This window comes from Phalacrocorax aristotelis, chromosome 2, assembly GCF_949628215.1.
Source record: "Phalacrocorax aristotelis chromosome 2, bGulAri2.1, whole genome shotgun sequence".
Taxonomy (NCBI): domain Eukaryota; kingdom Metazoa; phylum Chordata; class Aves; order Suliformes; family Phalacrocoracidae; genus Phalacrocorax; species Phalacrocorax aristotelis.
In genome coordinates, this window is record NC_134277.1 from 60,845,851 (window position 1) to 60,865,953 (window position 20,103).

At 36.7% G+C, this 20,103-nt stretch overlaps 1 protein-coding gene across 2 annotated transcripts in view; it reads left to right on the forward strand.

The window, feature by feature from the left end:
* Positions 1-20,103, forward strand: part of CUL1 (cullin 1) — a 54,232-nt gene that overhangs the window by 13,975 nt on the left and 20,154 nt on the right. The window contains exons 2-8 of one of the 2 annotated variants that reach the window (XM_075083762.1): positions 413-570; positions 2,305-2,597; positions 13,390-13,564; positions 14,768-14,935; positions 15,977-16,027; positions 17,051-17,141; positions 17,845-18,008. In XM_075083762.1, coding sequence (XP_074939863.1) covers positions 2,446-2,597; positions 13,390-13,564; positions 14,768-14,935; positions 15,977-16,027; positions 17,051-17,141; positions 17,845-18,008 — 801 coding nt within the window. In that variant the 5' untranslated portion in view covers positions 413-570; positions 2,305-2,445. The remainder of the gene's footprint in view (positions 1-412; positions 571-2,304; positions 2,598-13,389; positions 13,565-14,767; positions 14,936-15,976; positions 16,028-17,050; positions 17,142-17,844; positions 18,009-20,103) is intronic. The other variant, XM_075083761.1, reaches the window with a different exon arrangement.

Consider the following 20,103-nt stretch of genomic DNA (forward strand, 5'->3'; position numbering starts at 1 on the left):
GTGCACGAAGCTTTTCCCTCAGTAAAGGCAAATGGCCACTTGTGGACCTTTGTTCTTTCTGGCTTTCATTGCTCAGTTGTTGAACTCTGTCATTATTAGTACTGCAGCAGGTTCAATTTCTGGAAATTAGAGGAGTTAAATACAAACAGAGTTATGTATGATGGTGCATTATTCCTATGTGTCTTTGATAACCAGTTTGCTGTAATTAGAGAAACAGAATGGCAAAGTTAAAATTTAAGTGTGTGTTTTATAAGATATATATTGATTGAATTCTTGGTTTTCCACCTAATCTTCTAAGTAATTTTTGTTCATGTAAAAAAAATCTAGCTACAGAAGCAGTTCGATTGAAATGAGACAGTCCTTGTTGCTTAGATTGACATAATGAAAATAATTCCTAGTGTTTTCTACTTAGAGCTTGAGATTTACATTCTTATGGGTGATGGACAGTAAAGGACTATGAGGAGTGGTAACTGCTGTGTTTCTGCAGTAAGACAGTAATTGACTAAAAAAAACTGAAGAAATGTCTCGATCTTAACTGGTCTTCTTGGGATCAAGGAGAAAAGACAGAAGGTAAGTCCTACAAATAATTGGGTGGGAGTCAGGGAGGGTATAACAGAATACTTAATCTGTAACAGTGTGAACCCTGGATTGGAACATGCAGTAGCCTAGAAGTGGCTGTGACAAAGCACCTATGAAGTACAGTCGGTCCTGAAAGAATCTCTTTATTTTCTGCTGCTCAAAGATCAAACAAATAATAGGATTTCTCAAGTCTCGGCCTATATTATCCTTGAAATTACAGAAGGGTTCAGGCGAGCCTTGGTCGGCAGGCTCCATTACAGGACAGGTTTATCATAAAGCGGTATACTTGTCTATAGAAGCATGGCAAAAAAGTCGTTATGTGTTTCACCATGTTTTGAGTATTTCAGTGAATGAGCTCTAGGGTACAGAACCATAGAATGGTTTGGGCTGGAAGGGACCTTTAAAGATCATCTAGTCCAACCTCCCTGCCCTGGCCAGGGACGTCTTGCACTAGGTCAGGTTGCTCAAAGCCCCATCCAACCTGACCTTGAACACTTCCACAATGGGACATCCACAGCTTCTCTGGGCAACCTGTTCCAGGGTCTCACTGCCCTCATTGTAAAAAAATGTCTTATACCCAATCTAAATCTGCCCTCTTCCAGTTTAAAGCTATTGCCTCTTGTCCTGTCACTACAGTCCATGATAAAAAGTCTTTCTCCATCTTTCTTATAAGCCCCCTTTTTTTATTGAAAGGCTGTAGTAAGAGTAAGTTGGTCCTGACTTACTGCAACTCTGTTATCTATGGGTTATTTTTTTAAACTGTGGGTACCTCCTTTGTCATTTTCGGGCATCTTCTTAATTTTGTTGCTATGGTGGATGAGACATTAAAATGGCAAAATATTTTTAAGAACTTCTGTAAAAATGGATCTTCTCTGCTTGATATTCTCAGCAGTCCTTTCCACATGACTGTTTTACTACTCTGTCTTTTCATGAGGCTGATGATTTGATAACCATCTTTTCAATACCTCCCAAACTTTTTGCGCTTAAGCACTTATGGGAGTAGTGAATTTTTTTACTCTTATTCTTTCATTCACAATTCATGCAGTCTTTATTTTGTGCGCTCCATTAGCTGTTCTTTGTTCCTGCTATTATTGGAGGTGTATTCTCTTGCTGGTAAGATGGTATTGAAGGAAGTGGTGTTCATTTGCTTAGCAAAGACATGATAAGCATGTGTTTACCAGGTAGAAAAATCCTCTGCTCCCCAAACCCCTGGGACTTTCAGGTTACCTGTAATAGAATCTCAAGTCTGGAAGAGTTACTGATAACCAAAGAAGAATAGTTATTTTTAGTATCTTCTGGATAATCTTGGAGATCCAGCAGGATTCTTGTTAAACCATGAGTAGTTACCACAGAAGCCTGAGTTGTTTGGAAGTACTGGAGTTTTACTGTTATGTAGAGAGGAAACACTTCCTAGTAGGATAGTGTCTGCTGCTTGGAAAGATTTTTACTGTTATGTTTCCTTTATTAGCGTTAGGGTTTTGTTGTCAGCAGCACTGACCTAAGTGCCTACAGGCTTTGGACAGATCTGGGCGGTAGCAGTCACATTTTGTAGAGGATTGCTGAATTGCAAAATTATGTTCCTTGGTTCTGGTATTTCAGATCTCAACATATTTCTCATCTGTGTAAATGAAAATGTTTCAGTGAAATCGTTAACCGTGTATCTTTCTCTAGTGTGAATGAATTTGGACTGTCATATAACATGTATATTTTATTTTCCTTTTGCAGATTATCTTCCTGGGAAACATCACTCTTTGTATGTAAAGAATATCTCACTGAGTTGCTGCAACTGAGTTTAGAATGTTACTTGACTTGTGATTCTGATGGAGGAATAACCAGATCTCAGGCTGCTGCACTGGAAGACTTTACATGAAATACAAAATGTCATCTAATAGGAGTCAGAACCCACATGGACTGAAACAGATTGGTCTTGACCAGATATGGGATGACCTAAGAGCTGGAATTCAACAGGTTTACACCAGACAAAGCATGGCAAAATCCAGATACATGGAACTCTACACGTATCCTAATGCCTAAGCCAGTTAATACTTTCACTGTTAGTAGATTAGATATAGCTTTTTACTTATCTAAACTCAAAATTGCTTCAAAACTTTTTGCCTTAGTGGCTGTTAATATATTTTATTCTGAAGATTAGCCTTTTATATTTAGTCTTACTGGCAAGTAAGCAAGAACATTCTGTTGTCTGGAAAACTGTCTTCATAATTATGGCTACCTCTGAATTTCAGGTTTGATTACTATTATCTTTGATAGAGCAGATGTTTAAAGTGGTTTTATTAATAGGCCTAATTCTGAGTTCACAATACACCATAAGAAAATAGAAATTATTTTTCCTTCATATGTTAGTCACTGGCATTATGCTGCAGGTCTTATTGGTAATAACATCTGGTTACTTGGAAAATTTTTCTCTTGTCAACCTCAGAGTAGTACTTTACGCTTGAGTTTGTTTTACAGTTTTTCAGCTGTAGTGAGAATGTGCCCAGTGGATTTCTCTTTAATTACTACCTTGCATCAGAGAGCTATTGAAATTTCCCAGTATCTCCCCATTCTGGGAGTTGTTATAAGATGCTAAAGGCAGGTTGTGCTCATCCTTGTACATGTGTGCTGCAGTACTGTTTGGAAGATTGTAGCAAACTTGTTTCTGTCATGTAGTGTGTAAGGATCTTTTGTAATTAATTTGAAGGAGAGATGTGCTTCTTGCTGTATTATAGTTTGTGTTTGAATTCAGGACTTTGGAAAGTGAGAAATCCTTTTAGTGTTTTTTAATAAAGGTTATTCTGATTCAGAAGTTAAGGTCTAAAGCTGTTGTTGCCATGGATTTGGAATTGCATATCAAATTTTAGTCTGTGTTTAATTTTTTTGAAAGGACAGAGCTTTTATAAAAGAAAGGAATGCTTGAAGCCTATAAAGCAACTAATTCTGTAGTTCTCTGGCTTTCTAAGGAAACATAAAATTTTTGTTTTCTGCACATGTAATCTCATAGTAGCTGTGTAATCTTATCTGTGCCTGCAGAATCCATGCTCCTGGGGGGTGGGGGAAAAACCCTGATCAGTCTGCGTGGTGTTTCTAGGATTCTTCTTAAATAGTGATGGGAAGATGAAATAACATTTGCTTTAGGGTCAGACCTTTTCCTAAGACTTAAAATGACTGAATTCTTGTAGTGCTAGGTTCAGTGTTGTTCTTGACTGAATGAAACAAGTGTGCAAAGGTTGAATGTCTGATAGAAATCTGACATGTAGTAGAACCTTGGAGAGAGTTTTTCTTCTGAGTGAGTTCATCAAGAAGGGCAGATGAAGACTAAATACTTCTTGATAGTAATGTTAAAACACTTGCTTTTTTTTCCTCTCCTTCTGATGTTCTCAAATATTCTTGGGATGAAGCTGTAAAAGGGATATGTTGTATATTAACTACTCATTTCCTTCTTGTTGCTGCTTCTATGAGTTGTTTGGTCCAAAACTAAGGATGGTTTTTGTTACTTCTGTAAGTGAATTCATTTAGTGGATAACTTTGGCAGTTGACTTTCACTTGTGGATTAATATAATAGTCTGATAACTCAGAATATTTGATGCTGGTTAGGCTCAGAGTTTTTAATGTACTATGAAGATAACAATGCACTTTGTGTCCTACACCAAGTGCACATGTTCAAAAGTTGTCCTTAAAAGATTACTCCCTTTTCAGATGCTGTATCTGTAACACGTTTATTTGCTCAGTCTTTGCGTACAGCAAGTCTAGCTGATTGATGCACTTTTATTTGAGGAGGCTCAGCCTTTCAAACAGTTTGGTTTGGAAAACAAAACAGATGCAGATGAGTTTCAGATGCAGCTATAATTGGTCTGAAGCTCAGTCCTACTGACAAGGTTGATGGATGTGACAGCCGTTTGGAAATCTTGTGCGGTGGAGAGGGTTGGTTTCCTTGGCTTGATTTGGTTGGGTTGGTTTTTTTTGGGTATTGCTCCTGTGAAGCAGGTTCCATTTCATCCCTCTAATTTTTACTGCATCTGGTATCGACTTTTCAGTTAGAATTGATTGGAGACATGGAAGTTTTTGTTACCCCTTGTTCAAGTTAATCTGGGCAAGAATTGGAAGAGTTAGGCAGTTCAAATTGTTTGTTGGACCTCCATCCTACCTCCACTTATTCTCCTTGTTCCGAGTGTCTCTTTTTATGAGAGACTAAATACAGTCTTTGAGTAGAGGCCAGGGCTTGTACTTAAGGTGTTTTTTTTCCCCTTCATTCTGAGAATACTGCAGAGATCAACCAAGAAATCTTGTTTCTGAATGGTGGTTCTCAAGATCCTCATCCCTAATCTTTCTAATTTAGATTCATTTGTGCTGATTGCAGGGTGTATTTTTTCTCAGATCAGATGATCACCAAATGTTTTGCAGTATTGTGTATACTCTTGTGATTGCTTTTGCCCTGCCAGCTATGCCAAAGCTCCTAACCAGAAGAGCAGTCTTTTACAGAAGTTGTGATATTTTTGTTTACCACCCATTATGTGATTATGAAGGTCAATGTACTGATGTAGTTTAATTACTTTCTGACACATGTTCTTTGTGTTTCCTATTGAGAATTTATGACTTCTATATAGAAAGAGAATTCCTTTGTAATGGTGCTTGCTGTGGAAGATGAGACTGGGGTTTTTGTGTGGTTTGTTGTCTTTGTGTCCCATGTCCCGTCCCCCTCCATCACCCCATGAGATTCTTGAAAATGAAATCCTTTACCTGGATGCTTTTCTGTCCCTTACCCAGACAATTAAGTTATTTCTAGTACTGAAGAACCTAGCAGCTTCTGCAGTCGTAACTAACATCTTGCAACAGGCTGTATTGCAGGCTAGCGTAGAATTATATGCCAAGCATTGACTTCATGTAGAAAAGAGAAATAAGTGAATAGGAATAGTATGAATGGTAGACCTAACAGCATTACTAATGTTTTGAGGGAAAGGCCTTATTACCTTGTTTTTCCTCTAGTGGCAATTAATTTGGAGGCTGCTAGCAACAGGACTAGGTTGTAAGAGTCAAAGTTAGAGCAGTGATAAAGTCACTTGTGAAACCTGGGAAGATAACAGCAAGTTTTGGTACAGTGCACCCAAGAGGGTGGTTCACTCAGAAGTAATTCTCTCTACTTTAAGCAAAAGGGCGAGTTCAATCTGCTGTTCTGCAACAACAAAAAAGGAACCCCATTTGTTGCAGTTAGTCAAGGAGTAATGAAATAGTAGTATCAATGTATACAGAATGTCTCTCCATAGCATTTAGTCTGTTTGGAGGAAACTGCCAGTTAGTCTGTCTGAGAGAGAACTGTGCATGGGTGTAGGAAGTTGTGAGCTTCTGTTTTGAATTGTTGGTGGAAGACCTATTACTTTGTTTATTAGAACTATTCTTACTCAGCTTGCTCACATTTATTTGCTGTAAGTCAATTGTCTTTATGGCCACCTCTTCTTAAACTCCATTTGGTAATGATAAAATATTCATACATCATGTGCTAGTTTTCTTTTTTTTTTTTGGCAGAAAGTGATACTGATTTTTAAACTAATCATATGGTGAGTGTGCAGTTTATTTTCTTCAGGCCTCATGGTGTGAGAGGATGAATTGGGATTTACATGCACTTGGATTTAAATGCTGCAGGGGAGAGAATGAAAGGATTTTGTTACTGTTCTTGTTTTACATATCTTAAGCAGATTCTCAGGCCAAGTATTAGACTATCGGAAAAATTTCCTGCACTATATTAACGTAGCATAATTTTTCTTAGTGGCTTACACAGAAAGCTGAATAACTTTCTGAGATTCTTATTTTCTTCCTCCAAGCACACATCAACGTCTCAATTTCCAGATATGATTGGTGAATGGAAGGCTTAGTGATGGACTTTTATTTCATATGTGTGTACTTTTTATTTGAAATGTCAAAATTATTTTGGCATAAACTCATGCTTTCACTGTCTTGATTTACAAAACATAATCTGAGAAGCATCTTTAAGGAATTTTTGTAGACAGGTGGTTAATTTATGCCCATAAGGAATAGAGGAACCTTCTTGTCACGTTTTAATATTTAATGAAAATTCAACTGGGAAAAATAAGAGAATTTAAAGATTCCAAGTACCATTAACTTACAACAAATAAGGTTTTAATCTACATTAAGATATCTTAACGTTTTTATTGATGAGAAGAAGAGAATACAGTTATGGAAGGTGTGGTTTTTTAGTAAAAAGTGTATCTGTGGTGTGAAAATTATCTTTCAAAGTCTTCCTAATGTTATGTACATAAAAATCATGCTATTGATTTCAGTGGTTCCTGTAAGACATTTGAGTAGTTTGACATAATTGTCGTATAGGTCTTATGTGAAACTTTGAAGTAAAGTGGCTGAATTTACTATGACTTAAAATTTGCTCGAGTCTTATATTTTAAATTGGATTTAAAAAATGTGTTTCTTATATTATTGTTGCATTATTAGCCACAGTAATTATTTTCAAAAGTAATTGCTTTAAGTGCTTTAAAGTAAGGTTAGGTTGTTCTGTCACATTTCATTATTTTATGAAAAATATTTTCCTAGTTTCTGAATTTTCTTATTGTGATTCAATTTTGTTAACTTATTTTAACTAAGTGGTAGTTACGGGTTATCCATTGGACCAAATGTAAGTAATTGTACATCACAAAAGATTACTGTAATCTGTTTTGTAAGTGAGATTTTTTTTCTCAGATACTAGAAAGCGGTAAAGGAAAACACGTTAAACATAAAATAATAAAGTGCAGTATGCTTACATTTTTAAAATAGCAGATGGTTCAGGATAATCTGTCTATAAAATAGAATGTATAAATACATTTATTATTCTTTTGCCTGTGGATGGATTCAGCAATGGTAGTACATGTTGCCCAGACAAAACCATGAAGCTTTTCTCTTGGCATCCATTTGCTAAGGTCTTTTATGGTTGCTTTTGTTGCAATCCTTGTCCTAGTGGTTTTCACTGGAATTCCTGTATTTTAGATCAGCAGATATATATTAAAACTGTAAGAATTTTTTTTTTGATCACATGAATCTGGTGTTACTAGGCAGCATGGTATGTAGGAGTTTTTTCCTGAAGACATTATTTTGTACAAAAAAAGATACTGGGGTGTTAGGGTATGCACTTTTTAAACCTCAAACTGTTCCACTTTCTCTTGAGATTCTCTCACTCTAAGCTATCCTGTCACTTTAATGTCAAATTGATTAAGGTCGCACTGCATACATCAAAGCAGCCTCTACTGTCTGTCTGCTGGTATTAACCCTCCTTATATCCAATATGATATTTCATAGCATTTCTCATGTTCCAGCTAGTGCTTGCGTGAAACGTGAAAGTAGAAGTAAATGTATTTTGTTTGTGTGTTTGAAAGGGACGTAATACACTTGTGTGGAAAGGTACGTATGCTTGTATGGTTTTGTGTATATTTATAAAAATTCCTCCTTTAGTTTGAAAGAAGCACAAAATATGTTTATATTAATGCGATCAATTCCTTTTTTAGGTTTTCTCCACAATGATTAGTTGCTGTTCTACTTCCTTTTTATAGTAACCAAGAATACTTTGTACAAAACCAACTTCTGTCAATGCAAAGAGCTTTAAACTTAAAAGCAACCTCAGTTATGTTCGTTCTTGCGCTTCCCGGCATAAAGACTGTATACTTTGTATATGCCCTTGATTTTGAGAGTTTGTGTTTTCCTTGTAACTCAGTGCTTCTCTGTGATTGTTTTGAGTTTATGCCGTGAAGAGGGAAACAAGAATTTATCTGTTAGTCTTCAGAAGGCTTTTGCTAGAAGTTTCTCAGATCTCAGACTTGCAAAAACTTGTCTGAGCTTGGTTATGCCCAGATTTTCATAGCAGCTGCTTGGCTGATGCTGTAATAGCTCCTTCAGTCTCTGCTTCAGTCCTTCTCTGACTAAAATGGGGATGGTTTAACAGTGCAGTGGTATCTGATCTAAAGCTCTCAATGTGTAATTGATCTTAGAATAAAATGCGTTGAAGCACAAATGGAGAACATGTGGGGTTGGGGGCAAGGTCTTTATTTTGTGTGTGTTCTTTGAACTGCTTTGTTGGGGTATCCTGTAACCCTTCCTTACTGGATGACAAACTGAACATACTTGAAATAGGCTCTTGCTGATACCTCCCTGAAAAGAATGAAGGTTTCTGGGTTGTTTTTTCTTTTGTTTTGTTTTGTTTTACTGCTGCTCCTCACAAAGCTGAAGCGTGGATATTTAAAGCACTTGTTCTGAAAAGCGATTGATTTTTGGCAACCTCATAATTTCAAAAACTTGTGCAAAATTCCTTCATCTGTTGGACTTAAGAAACTTTAAAGTCATATAGGCATGTCCGCTTCTCTTAGCAGCTTTACTTATGCATGAGGTGGCTTTGTGAGGTTCACACAGCCTAATCTGGACATGCGGGAGTTGAAATGGCTTTAATAATTTTGAAGAAAATATATAAAGTTGTTAACTAGTAAATATAGTAAGCTATATTGCTTGTATTAGACGTGGTTTTACAAGAATACCAAACTTCCATAAACTCTTCTAGCAATTTTCCTATCAGTATTTTCAGTATTACATTTCCTATATATTCTCTTTCTATATATTGTTCCTGTATGCTTTTGGTGTAATCTAGGCAAGTACAAATTTTTGGCAAAAGTGGAACTAATCTCAGCTTGTTCTGTATGCCAGCTGTTGAGGTGACAGAGCACTCAGCATAGAGTTAATTACTGCTGTAGATCTGTGAAACAGCGAATTTATGCCTAAAATTGATCTTTACAATAGAGACTAGAAGTAACGAGAGAGAAATTCTGGTTGGAGAGTTGTTCAGCTTTTGTTGTTGTTGCACGCTTCCTCCTTCTCAAAAGCTTTGTTGTTGTTTCTCTCTGCCCACTTTGTGCTATGTTGTATTAATTCTGCTTCCCTTTCAGTTCCTTTTAATTTTACATATCTGTTCTTCAAGCAGACCTATTCCAATGAAGTTAATTTTTCATAGCAAAATGGAAAAACTGTGGGGACCCAGTTGTGCTGCTGAAAGGGCAATCAGTTGTTATCTCAGCAGAACTGTTTTCTTTATAAAAAATTTAAGATGAGGGACTCATGCAAAACTGAGTAATTTGCACCCATCAGTGTAAAATCCGAGTGTGTTCCTGTTGTGTGTTGAATTACAAAACTGATACTTGCTCACATAATTTCTTTTTGCACTTACTCCTAGAGGGAAAAAATATGCTGTATGGAATATTTTGGTACTTCTCTGTGGCAGAGGGTAGACTAGAGGTGACTGTGGCATGCTCAACATTGTGTGTTGATGGTGTACTTGCTCAAAAAGTATGTGCGCTACTACTGAAAGAGTCTGTTTCACTTCCCCTGTGCAACACAGAAGTTCAGATCTGCTCAGCAAAGGATCTGGGAACAGGGACAACACTTAGTTGTAGCAGCAGTCACTTCCCCAGGCCAAATCACTGGTTGCCTGCTTGAACTACTGAAAAAGCAGGTGGCAATTAAGCCTTCCAGGTGGGTTGTGTGTCAGGATCATTTCCTTCAGTGGAAATGGTCTCCTACAAGGCCTTAAATTCATTTTGGTGTGGCAGCATGGGAATTCTGTTTTTCCTTTGCACTGCCCAGCTTTCAAAACTGAGTCAAGGTTGTCAAAAGCACTGTAAATTGTATTGAAGACAAAGATGGTAAAATTAATTTGTCGTTGGCTGCTGCTTATACCCCATTTTGAAGAGTTTCAGAGAAGAATAAAGTTCTAAAAAAGATTTTTCATCTTAAACAGCACGATGCTGAATCAGTTTATAAATTGCAGTCTTCTACGTCAAATTTTAATTTAGATAAGTATGACATGAAATTTCTCTCTCACTGTAAGGAAGGTGTAGAAGTTAGAGGAGATTGATCTTGACCCATTCTTCCTGTAGATGGTTTATCTGTTTGCTGGGCCAAATCTGAAGTTCAGCAGCCAGAAGCTTGGGGAGCAGTGCAGCTTCACTGCAGTGCAAACTAGTCTATTGGTGATTTAACATCTCTGCTTGTTGTAGTATGTGAATTGCTATGCAGAATTGTGCAAACACCCACAGAAATGTTTCCTAGTAGTTATTTGGATATGTATACGGCTTCCAGCGTATGAAGCAGTTGAGGGGATTAGTTTGCTTTCTGCAACCAAGAATTCGTCTCATAGTGTTCCGCTTGTGATTCTCAGACGGACTGTCATGTACTTCTTTGTAAGCAGTGCAAGCCTGATTTTGCTTTGAATATGTCAGTCTTTCTGTCAGTGGTTGGCTTTAGCAGATGGGGATACAGATTGTAAACAAAGTGTGAGAGTGCATTCTTTTATGTATAATATGTCAGAGTTACACTTAGAAACTGCCTTCTGCACAGGCAGACTAACTTCAGTTTGACTTGCATAGAACAACCAAGCTAGAGCATTTCAAAAATTCTGTCTTGGACACTTGGGCTAGCAAGGCTCAAGCCGGAATAACAAGGATAGATGGGCATTACTGTTATATTTTTACTCCAGCTCTGAGTTGATTACTGTCAGGCATGGACAAAAGGCCTGAGTCTCTCTCACTGTTTACTTCATAAGGCGTCCTGGTTTTACTATTAAAATGTATGGTGTTAGAAAAAGGCTTGTCCTTTAACCTTGGTCTTTTATTTTTCTGAAGGCTGTTGTGATTGTTCTCGGGCAAGAAGAGAAGGAATATTTTTATAAGGCAGTATTCACAAAAAACTGCAAGAATTATCCGTTCTCTGGACAATTCTTCGATTTTTAGGCTTGCTCAAAACCACTTGGGATAGGAGAGTTAGGGGAAGAAGGAGGCAAGACTGCCAATTGGGTATTAATGATTCAGCCCTAAATTCCTTGTATCATGATGGAGAGACTTCCTATACACAATTCAGAGGATCTTATATTAAATATTTTAAAGTTAAACTGCGAGGTAAGCCCTGCTTTTCTTGTTTGTGGAGAGAGAGAAAGTTTTATATCCAGAGAAAAATTGTTATGCTGTGTGGCGTTCCTCACTTGGACAGGGAATTCCAAAATTGAAGTGTAGATGGTAAAAGTAGCAAGTGCCAGGGAATTTGAACAAACAAATGACTGGGAGGTGAAAGAAATCATTGCTGTCCAGGAAATAAGTGGCTGGTAGAGATAAGGGGCTGATAAAAGCTCAGTTGCTAAGCACAAGTGAAGGTTTTATGTTATTGGTTGATATAATGGGAAATCTAATTATCTGGCACCTTGATGAGGTAACAAATAAGAAATAAATGTATGCTGTATGTTTTCAAAAAGGGTTAATCTTAGGCTTTTTGCATAAAAAGCCTTACTCTTTTGGACAGAATGCAGTGACTTTCTGAACAAGTACATGTTGATAGACTGTGTGCAGTCTTTCCTTGAGCCCCATTCCTGGTCGCATGCAGGATGCGCTGATCCTTAAACACAGTTTAAGGATGTGATTTGTTTGTGAAGCTTTATTTTAAAATAATTGCAAGTGAGTTAACTGGGTATTTTAAGAGATTTTTCTGCTTGAGCTTTACTGTTTAAATACTAGAAGCAGGTCTGCTCATAATCACTGTTATGCATCATGTATTTGGGGTTTATAATTCCCTTGGTATTTAATTGTGCTGATGTCTTTCATTATATTGTGCTGGTCTTTCTGAAGGGAAAGATAAAAGGCAAACCTCAGCAACGTATTAATTTCCTAATATGTGGCATACTGTGGAGGAAGCCTGTCTAGTGGTTAAAGTATGGCCCATTAGTTAAAACACAAGTTAAACCAAATTAGACCTTCTGCATTGCTTAATACGATGTTCTCTAACACGGGATGTGACTCAAAAGCCTGCCCTCAGATTGTCAGTAGAAGCGTGAGTGCTCAGTAGCTTAATTCCTCTTGGCTAATAATTTGCTGGGTGAGTCATTAGGGTAACTTTTGTTGTCAGATCTGAGTCCTCATCAAGTTGAATTTGAGTGCTACCAAGCTAGCCTATTTTCCTTGTTGGTAGAGTGCAGTTTCTTTCAGGATGCTTCCTTATTTGAACTGTTTTGAGCTTTTTACTTTGGAAGAATTCTGAATGTTTGAATGGTTTAGATCAGAAAACAAAATGTTTTCTTGGAATGTTATGCTAACAGATACAGCAAGTCTTCTGGACTGTGTTAGTGTGAGAGGAGAAATTATTGCTACCATGTACTTAAATATTGGGATTATACTTGTACTCTAAAATTGAGTGTTGGTGAATCTCATCATAAAGTTCTCTGATGGTGTGCATTTGAGTATGTGTGTGTCACCATTATTGCTTTCTAGGATTGCCCCATCTGCCAGTGTTAAATGGCCAAATCTTTTATACAGGGTTTTGTTCGAAAGAATGCAAAAATATTATCCTGTGTTTTCAACTACTGAATGTTGCTTGAGGTTAGTGTTGAAACGTCTTCCTATTCAAATGAGAGCTTAAGTACTTGTAGAAGGCCAATATAACACATCAAATAAATTCCATTTAAACCTTGAAAATAGTCTTATCAGCAAATTCCACTGCTTTGTTTTCTTAGTGGTCTTGCTAAGTAAGTGTTAGGTAAATTTAATGTTGGCATCAGTATTTGCAGCGCACTTGGCAATCTGACATTTCTGCTGCAGATAGTTCTGCTGAAAATTACTTTGTTTTCTTAGCTCTGGTTTGATTTTTATGTGGGTTAATGTATCTTGTAATGATTATGGTTAAGTAATGTGTGATCATATGAAAATAGCTTATTGAAATTAACATATTGCTTTTCATTGTATTGTTCATGTCTCATGCTGGCACATATGTATTCCTTAACTTTCCTTGCAGTCATGTTTATAACTACTGTACTAGTGTACACCAGTCTAATCAAGCACGGGGAGCTGGAGTACCTCCTTCTAAATCAAAAAAGGGCCAGACACCTGGAGGTGCTCAGTTTGTTGGTCTGGAATTGTACAAACGGCTAAAAGAATTTCTGAAGAACTACTTGACAAATCTCCTTAAGGTAAGATGGGACATTAGATCGATCTGCATTGGTAGTAGTAATATGGGCTGCGTTGAGAAAAGCTGTATCAAAAAAACCTGGAGGTGTAAGCAGCCACTGGAGGTAAACTGAATGATATTGAAATTTGCTTTTTTTTCTCGCCATTAGAAAGTTTTGTGGCTTTACCTTGGGTATAGATCAGTCGCTAAGTGTACCTGTGAGCTGCTTTTTCTCTTCAAGCCAAAGCAGTGTTTCTGTGTTTTATAGAAGTAACATTATATGCCATCTAAGCTGTCATTTATCTTGAACAAGAATAGTTAAGACTTTCTAACCAATTAATCAGCATATTAGTAATGCTGAAAAAATGGTTGCCTGTAATGTTGAAAATGCCTGATGGTAGCTGTGAATTTAATTTAATAAATAAACTATTAATAGCGCAGATGCTGGACTGCTTTTGTAAGAGAATGGTTCCTAGTTACTTTTGGAAAGGAGCCATTGTTTTAATTCTGGGATTTCAGTTTTGAGCAATAATAAAAGAATTCTTGGTGTCCTATATCAAGTCTACTGTGCAATTAATTTATGCAGCTGCAAAAAGGTGTCTAAGGTCTTATCCAGAATGCACTTCTGGTTTTATTCCCTTGTCCATTCAAGCTGTAGTAGTCCAGTTTGGAAAGATACTTGAACTTCCATTTGTTACAACTTTATCTTCTTTTTTTTTTCTGTAAAAAGAACAAATATGATGCTATACCCATATGAATTAATACGAAGAATTCGGGGATTCCATTTACTACCTGACTAGGTCCTAGAGAAGACCCCATCCACACTCAACTTGTTTCAGCTCCCCCAGTAGCAGCAGTGGGACTGGGTGGTGTATTTTGTGGAGTTTGTCACGTTGAATGCATTACCACTGCACTCACATGTTTTACCTTGCACATTCATCTGTCTCTCTATCTGTTTATAATGTGGTGCCCTCTTCCTCTCTCTGACAGGAGGGACAGGAGTGTCTTCTGGAGCTTTGTCTATGCTGTGTATTTTTTTACCAGTGTTCTAATTTCTAAATCTCATACTGGCCTTGCGCTTTATTAATATAGAAATAAATGTATTAGCACTACATTTCCTAGAAATACACTGCATGGTCTACACAGACAGTTTGTACACCCTTATATATCTTGGTTGTACCTTAAAATTACCCAACAGTACTGGTAAACATTTTTTTTATTTCAGGATGGTGAAGATTTGATGGATGAGAGCGTGCTGAAATTCTACACTCAACAGTGGGAAGATTATAGGTTTTCAAGCAAAGTATTGAATGGGATATGTGCCTACCTCAACCGACACTGGGTTCGTCGTGAGTGTGATGAAGGTCGTAAAGGAATATATGAAATTTATTCGGTATGTAGCTTTTTGGAGTGATTTATCCATTCCATCTGTCATGTTTGTTATCATCATGCAAATTGCTCCTTGAAACTTGTATGAAGTTCACAGAAGTTTTGAAAAAGTGGGCAAAGTGGAAATCTCCCCCCTTTCCATACTCCCACCCCAGTATATTTATAAAAATTCTATGGGTTCTAAACCTGGGAGATGTTCAGTCTGCCTTGTGTGTATTGGGACTACCAGTACCAGTGGCTGTTTATACTGTTATCTGTGTGCATCAGCCACAGTGGCCTTGTCATTCCACTTAAAATTCAGTCAAGTGTTTCAAGTAAAGAATAGAGATGTAAAGTGCTTTTTTTTTTTTTTTCTGTTGACTTCAATATATCTATACAGATTTTTTAGCATTCAAGCTGCTAAGATTCAGTCAACATTTGGTTTATAATACAAATTATTTTGGTACAGCTCTGAAAGATTGATATGTGGCCTTGATGATTTTTTTTTGTAATGTAAAGTAATATAAACAAGGAAGAACATAGCAGAAGTTCTGTATCTCGGATAACTAAAAGTACTTTTTTTTTTTTTGAATGGACAGTTATTTTCTTTGCTGGTGAGCATTAGGAAGGTGAAGTGTTATTTTACTCCTTCACTAAAATAACTTTGTTTTTCTATCCTATGTAGTTGGTATCCTTACTTCCCTCCCTCTTAACTTCACTAGCCTAATGCTAAGGGACTGTGTCAGCCTGAAAATCGTCAGCAAAATAAGCTGCATGCTGTCAAAGTAACTTGCAGGGTTTGTTAGTTTTCAGAGTTGGCAGTGGATCACGGTCAGAAAAGAGGACATCTTAGGTAAAGTTAGTAATAAAGCAAATGGTAATTTTATTTTGAAACAGTCTTGTTGCATGAGAAATATTTGTGCCAAAATACAATAATTTTAAAAGTTCTGATTATTTAGCTTACTATTTGAGATTTCCTTAAGGGGTTATCCTGCATGTATATGTGTGTATATATATATAAATATTTCCTTTATTCCATCTTTCATCTCCCTTCCTTTGCTTCTAGCTTGCCTTGGTGACCTGGAGAGACTGCTTATTCAGGCCGTTAAATAAGCAGGTATATATGTATATGTTAAACTTTAGTGTTATTTTATAGGGTTAATTTTATATATTAGTAACTGTTTCAAGGAGAATGGGGTGGGAAGAAAATAAAAGGGAGCCTTCTACTTCTCCTTTGTGATGTTAAAAAGATAAATATTTGGGGGGAATGGACCTTTCTCTGTGTGTGTAGTTGAACCTTGATACTAAGACTTTTCTGTTTTCTCTTTGCTGAGAGGACTCTTGACTTGTTTGTTTCTTTGTTCGTTTTTGAACAAAATGCTAAGGGGGCTCGTCCTAACTAAAGTGACCACTTCAGCTGTTTCCAAGCCAGGAAGGAGTACAGGCTAACACTCATGTCTTAAGGTTTGAGAGTCAAGCTTGTGTGAGAACAGTGACAGGCCTAGGATTTTGATCTCTTGTAATGTTACTGTGAATCTTTAAATTAACACTGATGGCTAGGAGATTCAGGTCAACCAAATATTTTTAATCAGTGAATCAGCACAATAGAAACCAAGACATTAAATCACAACAAAATATTATATTTATGCTTATTGATTTCATGCTTATTTCCCAGTACTTCATGATGAAAAGACCATCTTATATTACAAAAATAGTAGCTAGATTTCAGCTTAGAGGAATGGTAGTTACTACACATTATTTATCAGCATAAGCCAATGGCTTTCTTTGTGTGAAGTACAGGTGGTTAGTTCAGCTCTTACTGCAAAGTTGTCTTGTATATCAGGAATAAAACAAACAGAAGTTTGGTTTAGAAGGTACTTCTTGAAATTAAAAAGGCTAAGCACTTTCATACCCTTTTACAGCTCACCACTAATTGGACTGTAATTACGTTGTAGAACTTAAAGGTGTAGCATACTCTGTGATGTCTGTAGGAATTTTGTATGTCCAGGTGTCCTTAAATTTTGTTCTCAGGGGGCTTGACTTGTCTTGAATGTAGGAATACACTCCTGATTAAATACTGTATTTGACCTACCAGATGCTTGCTTTGTGCTTGACTTATTTTTAATCCCTGTTTTCTAAGGTAACAAATGCTGTATTGAAATTGATTGAAAAGGAAAGAAATGGTGAAACTATCAATACAAGGCTGATCAGTGGAGTTGTACAATCGTATGGTAAATGAGATTTCTTTAAGGTTTTATTACTTTCTTAAATATAAATAAATATATATCCCCTATCAGAGCCCAGAAGTAGCATCTCGCCTCTTTGGATACCCAGTAAAACTTTCACAGTAAAATAAAGTTTTCTATATTGTTTAACTCCATGTTTGTAGAGACACTTGACACAATTACAATTGATTATATGCTTGAAAGGGCAACTGATAGACAAGTGTGTTCATTGTTTATGAATCTGTTATTTAGGTGCTAAATCTGGAAGGGTGGGAAGCATAATAGTTTACAAAGTGGAGTGGGATTGTTTTTTTCCCATATGCATGAAATTGAGAGTTTTCCCATACAGCTTAATGACCAGATTATATGCATAGGTTTTTTTTTTTTAATTAATTAAACTGGAACTCTTTAAGAGGAAAAAATGGAAGGGGAATTTGAACTAGCTTTTGAGATAGTGAAGTTTTCCAAATGCTATCATCCATTTTGTAATGTATCAAAAAGTGTGGTTTACTTGAGTAATGTCTTGTGCTGCTTAGTTTTAAATGCAAAATAAATGTATACTTTTAAAAAAGTTTTGAAAACGTGGTGCTGATACTGTCCCAATTGATTACTTTCATGTAAATTAGGAGGGTAACGGTTTATTTGCAAGAGACCACTTCATAAATGACAAGTTTGTCATTACGTGCCTTTTTTGTGTGTGTGCGCGTAGTGGAGCTGGGGCTGAATGAAGAGGATGCATTTGCAAAAGGACCTACACTAACTGTCTATAAAGAATCCTTTGAATCTCAGTTTCTTGCTGACACAGAGAGATTTTACACACGAGAAAGTACTGAATTCTTGCAACAGAACCCAGTCACAGAGTACATGAAGAAGGTAAGTTATTTGATAAGCTTTGTGATTATTTTCTGGATAGAGATTTTTTTTTTTTTTTAGAGGTAAAGTAATATAAATTCTTGGCTTTTATGATCAGTTTCTTAAAATGCTGATTATTTTACAGAAAGAATTAGCTCTTTTTCCCCTGTGGTGATTTGCTTCTGTATTTAGCTGGACAGAAGTTTGTCTCCTTAGTGTTCTTTCAGTAAGTACAATGAAAGTTTGAAACTTTCTTAGTGGGCAAAATGGAAGAGAACGTTAAAATTAATTCAGATTTTGTTACACTTCAAGACACCAAAATATTCATTCTGCTTTCGACCTGCAAGTTAACTGTTCCTTACAAGGAACTGTGTGTTAGCACATTTATCGAAATCTCTTCCTGAGCAAGTTGGCCAAGGAAGTAGATTACTAATTAGCTTCAATTCTCTCAGGATATTTTAATATTTTAACTCTATTTTAACTCTACAAAGATATTTTAACTCTACAAACCCTTCTGATCAACAGAGGCCAGATTTCAATTCTTAGGTAGTTTCTGGTTTGGGGGATCCCAGAAAGAGCAATTGAGAGCAAGCTGGATAAACATTGACTATTTCTAGCCTGGTTATTGGGTATTTCTATGTGAAATAGATATGTCATCTTCTATCTTGGACAAGTGCTGCTTTATATATTATTCTCAGCACATTTCCTCGCTTTCTGATTTGCTCCTTGTTTTTTTTTCCCATTCAGTTTAATTTGAAAAAATAGAGCGTTTTGAGTATGTATTATGCAGATACACATGTCTCCCTGCAGTATCTTAGTGCTTTCTTTTGTGTAGCTCTCTTTGCCACAGAACACTACTGTCTGAGTCTTGGCATTCAAGTCAATGTTTTACCTGCCCTAAAAGGGGACCGGGGAAGTCCTAGAAATAACACAGTAAAATGGATCCTGCTTTTAGTGCATTGGGGTAGTTGCCCAGGAGTTCCCAGACCTACCTATGTTTACTTTCTGTTGTTGTTGAATTAATGATGTTTGCTACTTCCCTGTCAATTTCTCCTCTTTACTTTCATTCTAAAATATATATAAAAACAGAGTAAGGGAATTTCAGTCATTCATAAACTGAATGACTGGCTCATTGAGGCTTCCTTGGTACAGGACAGTAAAAAGCTGTCTGAAGGTCATTGCTACTTCAAGAACTAGAGATAAGTGGCAAGTAGAAAGAACTTCTTAGTCCCCCAGATAATCTTCAAGACTTAAATATCCACAATAAGGCGGCTTTGTTTGAAGCTGATGTTGAATCTGAAAACACATAAAGTTAGCAGAGGGCAGAAGAAAGTAGCCTAAAATCTCTGCTCAAATGCATGTACTAGTGATGTATACAAACTATTTGGGCTGTCTTGGCATGTCCTTACAGATAATGTTCATACACTGAAACCAAACTGAACTAGAAACTGTTTTCATTACTCATTTCCCGGGATTTAACGGATGCAGCTGAAAAAGATGTGTATTGGACTCTCAGTAAATATGATCAGAGCTTGCAAAATGATACAAACTAAGAGACGTGACCTGATGGAAAGGGAAAACTTACGAATTGAAGCTAAAAGCTGGTTCACTGGAATAAAATGTCTGATCTCTCTAGTCTGCATACTCTGCTGGAGAGATCAAGAGAGGTCATGTAAGTTTTCAGAACTATTAATTTGAAATTCAGATAGGTTTGTCCTTCAGTTTTCTCTTGCTTCATTATGTGTAAGGAATTCTTGACCTTTTTTACTTAAACATAACAAGGCAGTTTTGTAAGCTTCTTAATTGCTTTTTTTTGGTTTGGCTATTGTAATCTTGCATGCCACTTAAATGCCTGGAACAGAGTAGCACTCCCCATAATCAGTACTCAGATAGTGCTGGAATTAGGGTTATTTTATGTTACAAAACACCTTAAATGAGACTGATGTGAAAAGCTGCAAGCTGTCCAGCAGTCACACAGTGTGCTAGTGATAAGGAGGTCTTAAAAGTCATCTGTTGGAAGTGTGAACTACGAATGAAGTAATCTGCTATTAGTACGCATACTTGACTTTCTCACTGAAGCACTGTGCATTGAGTTCCAAGTGGGGATAAATAGCAC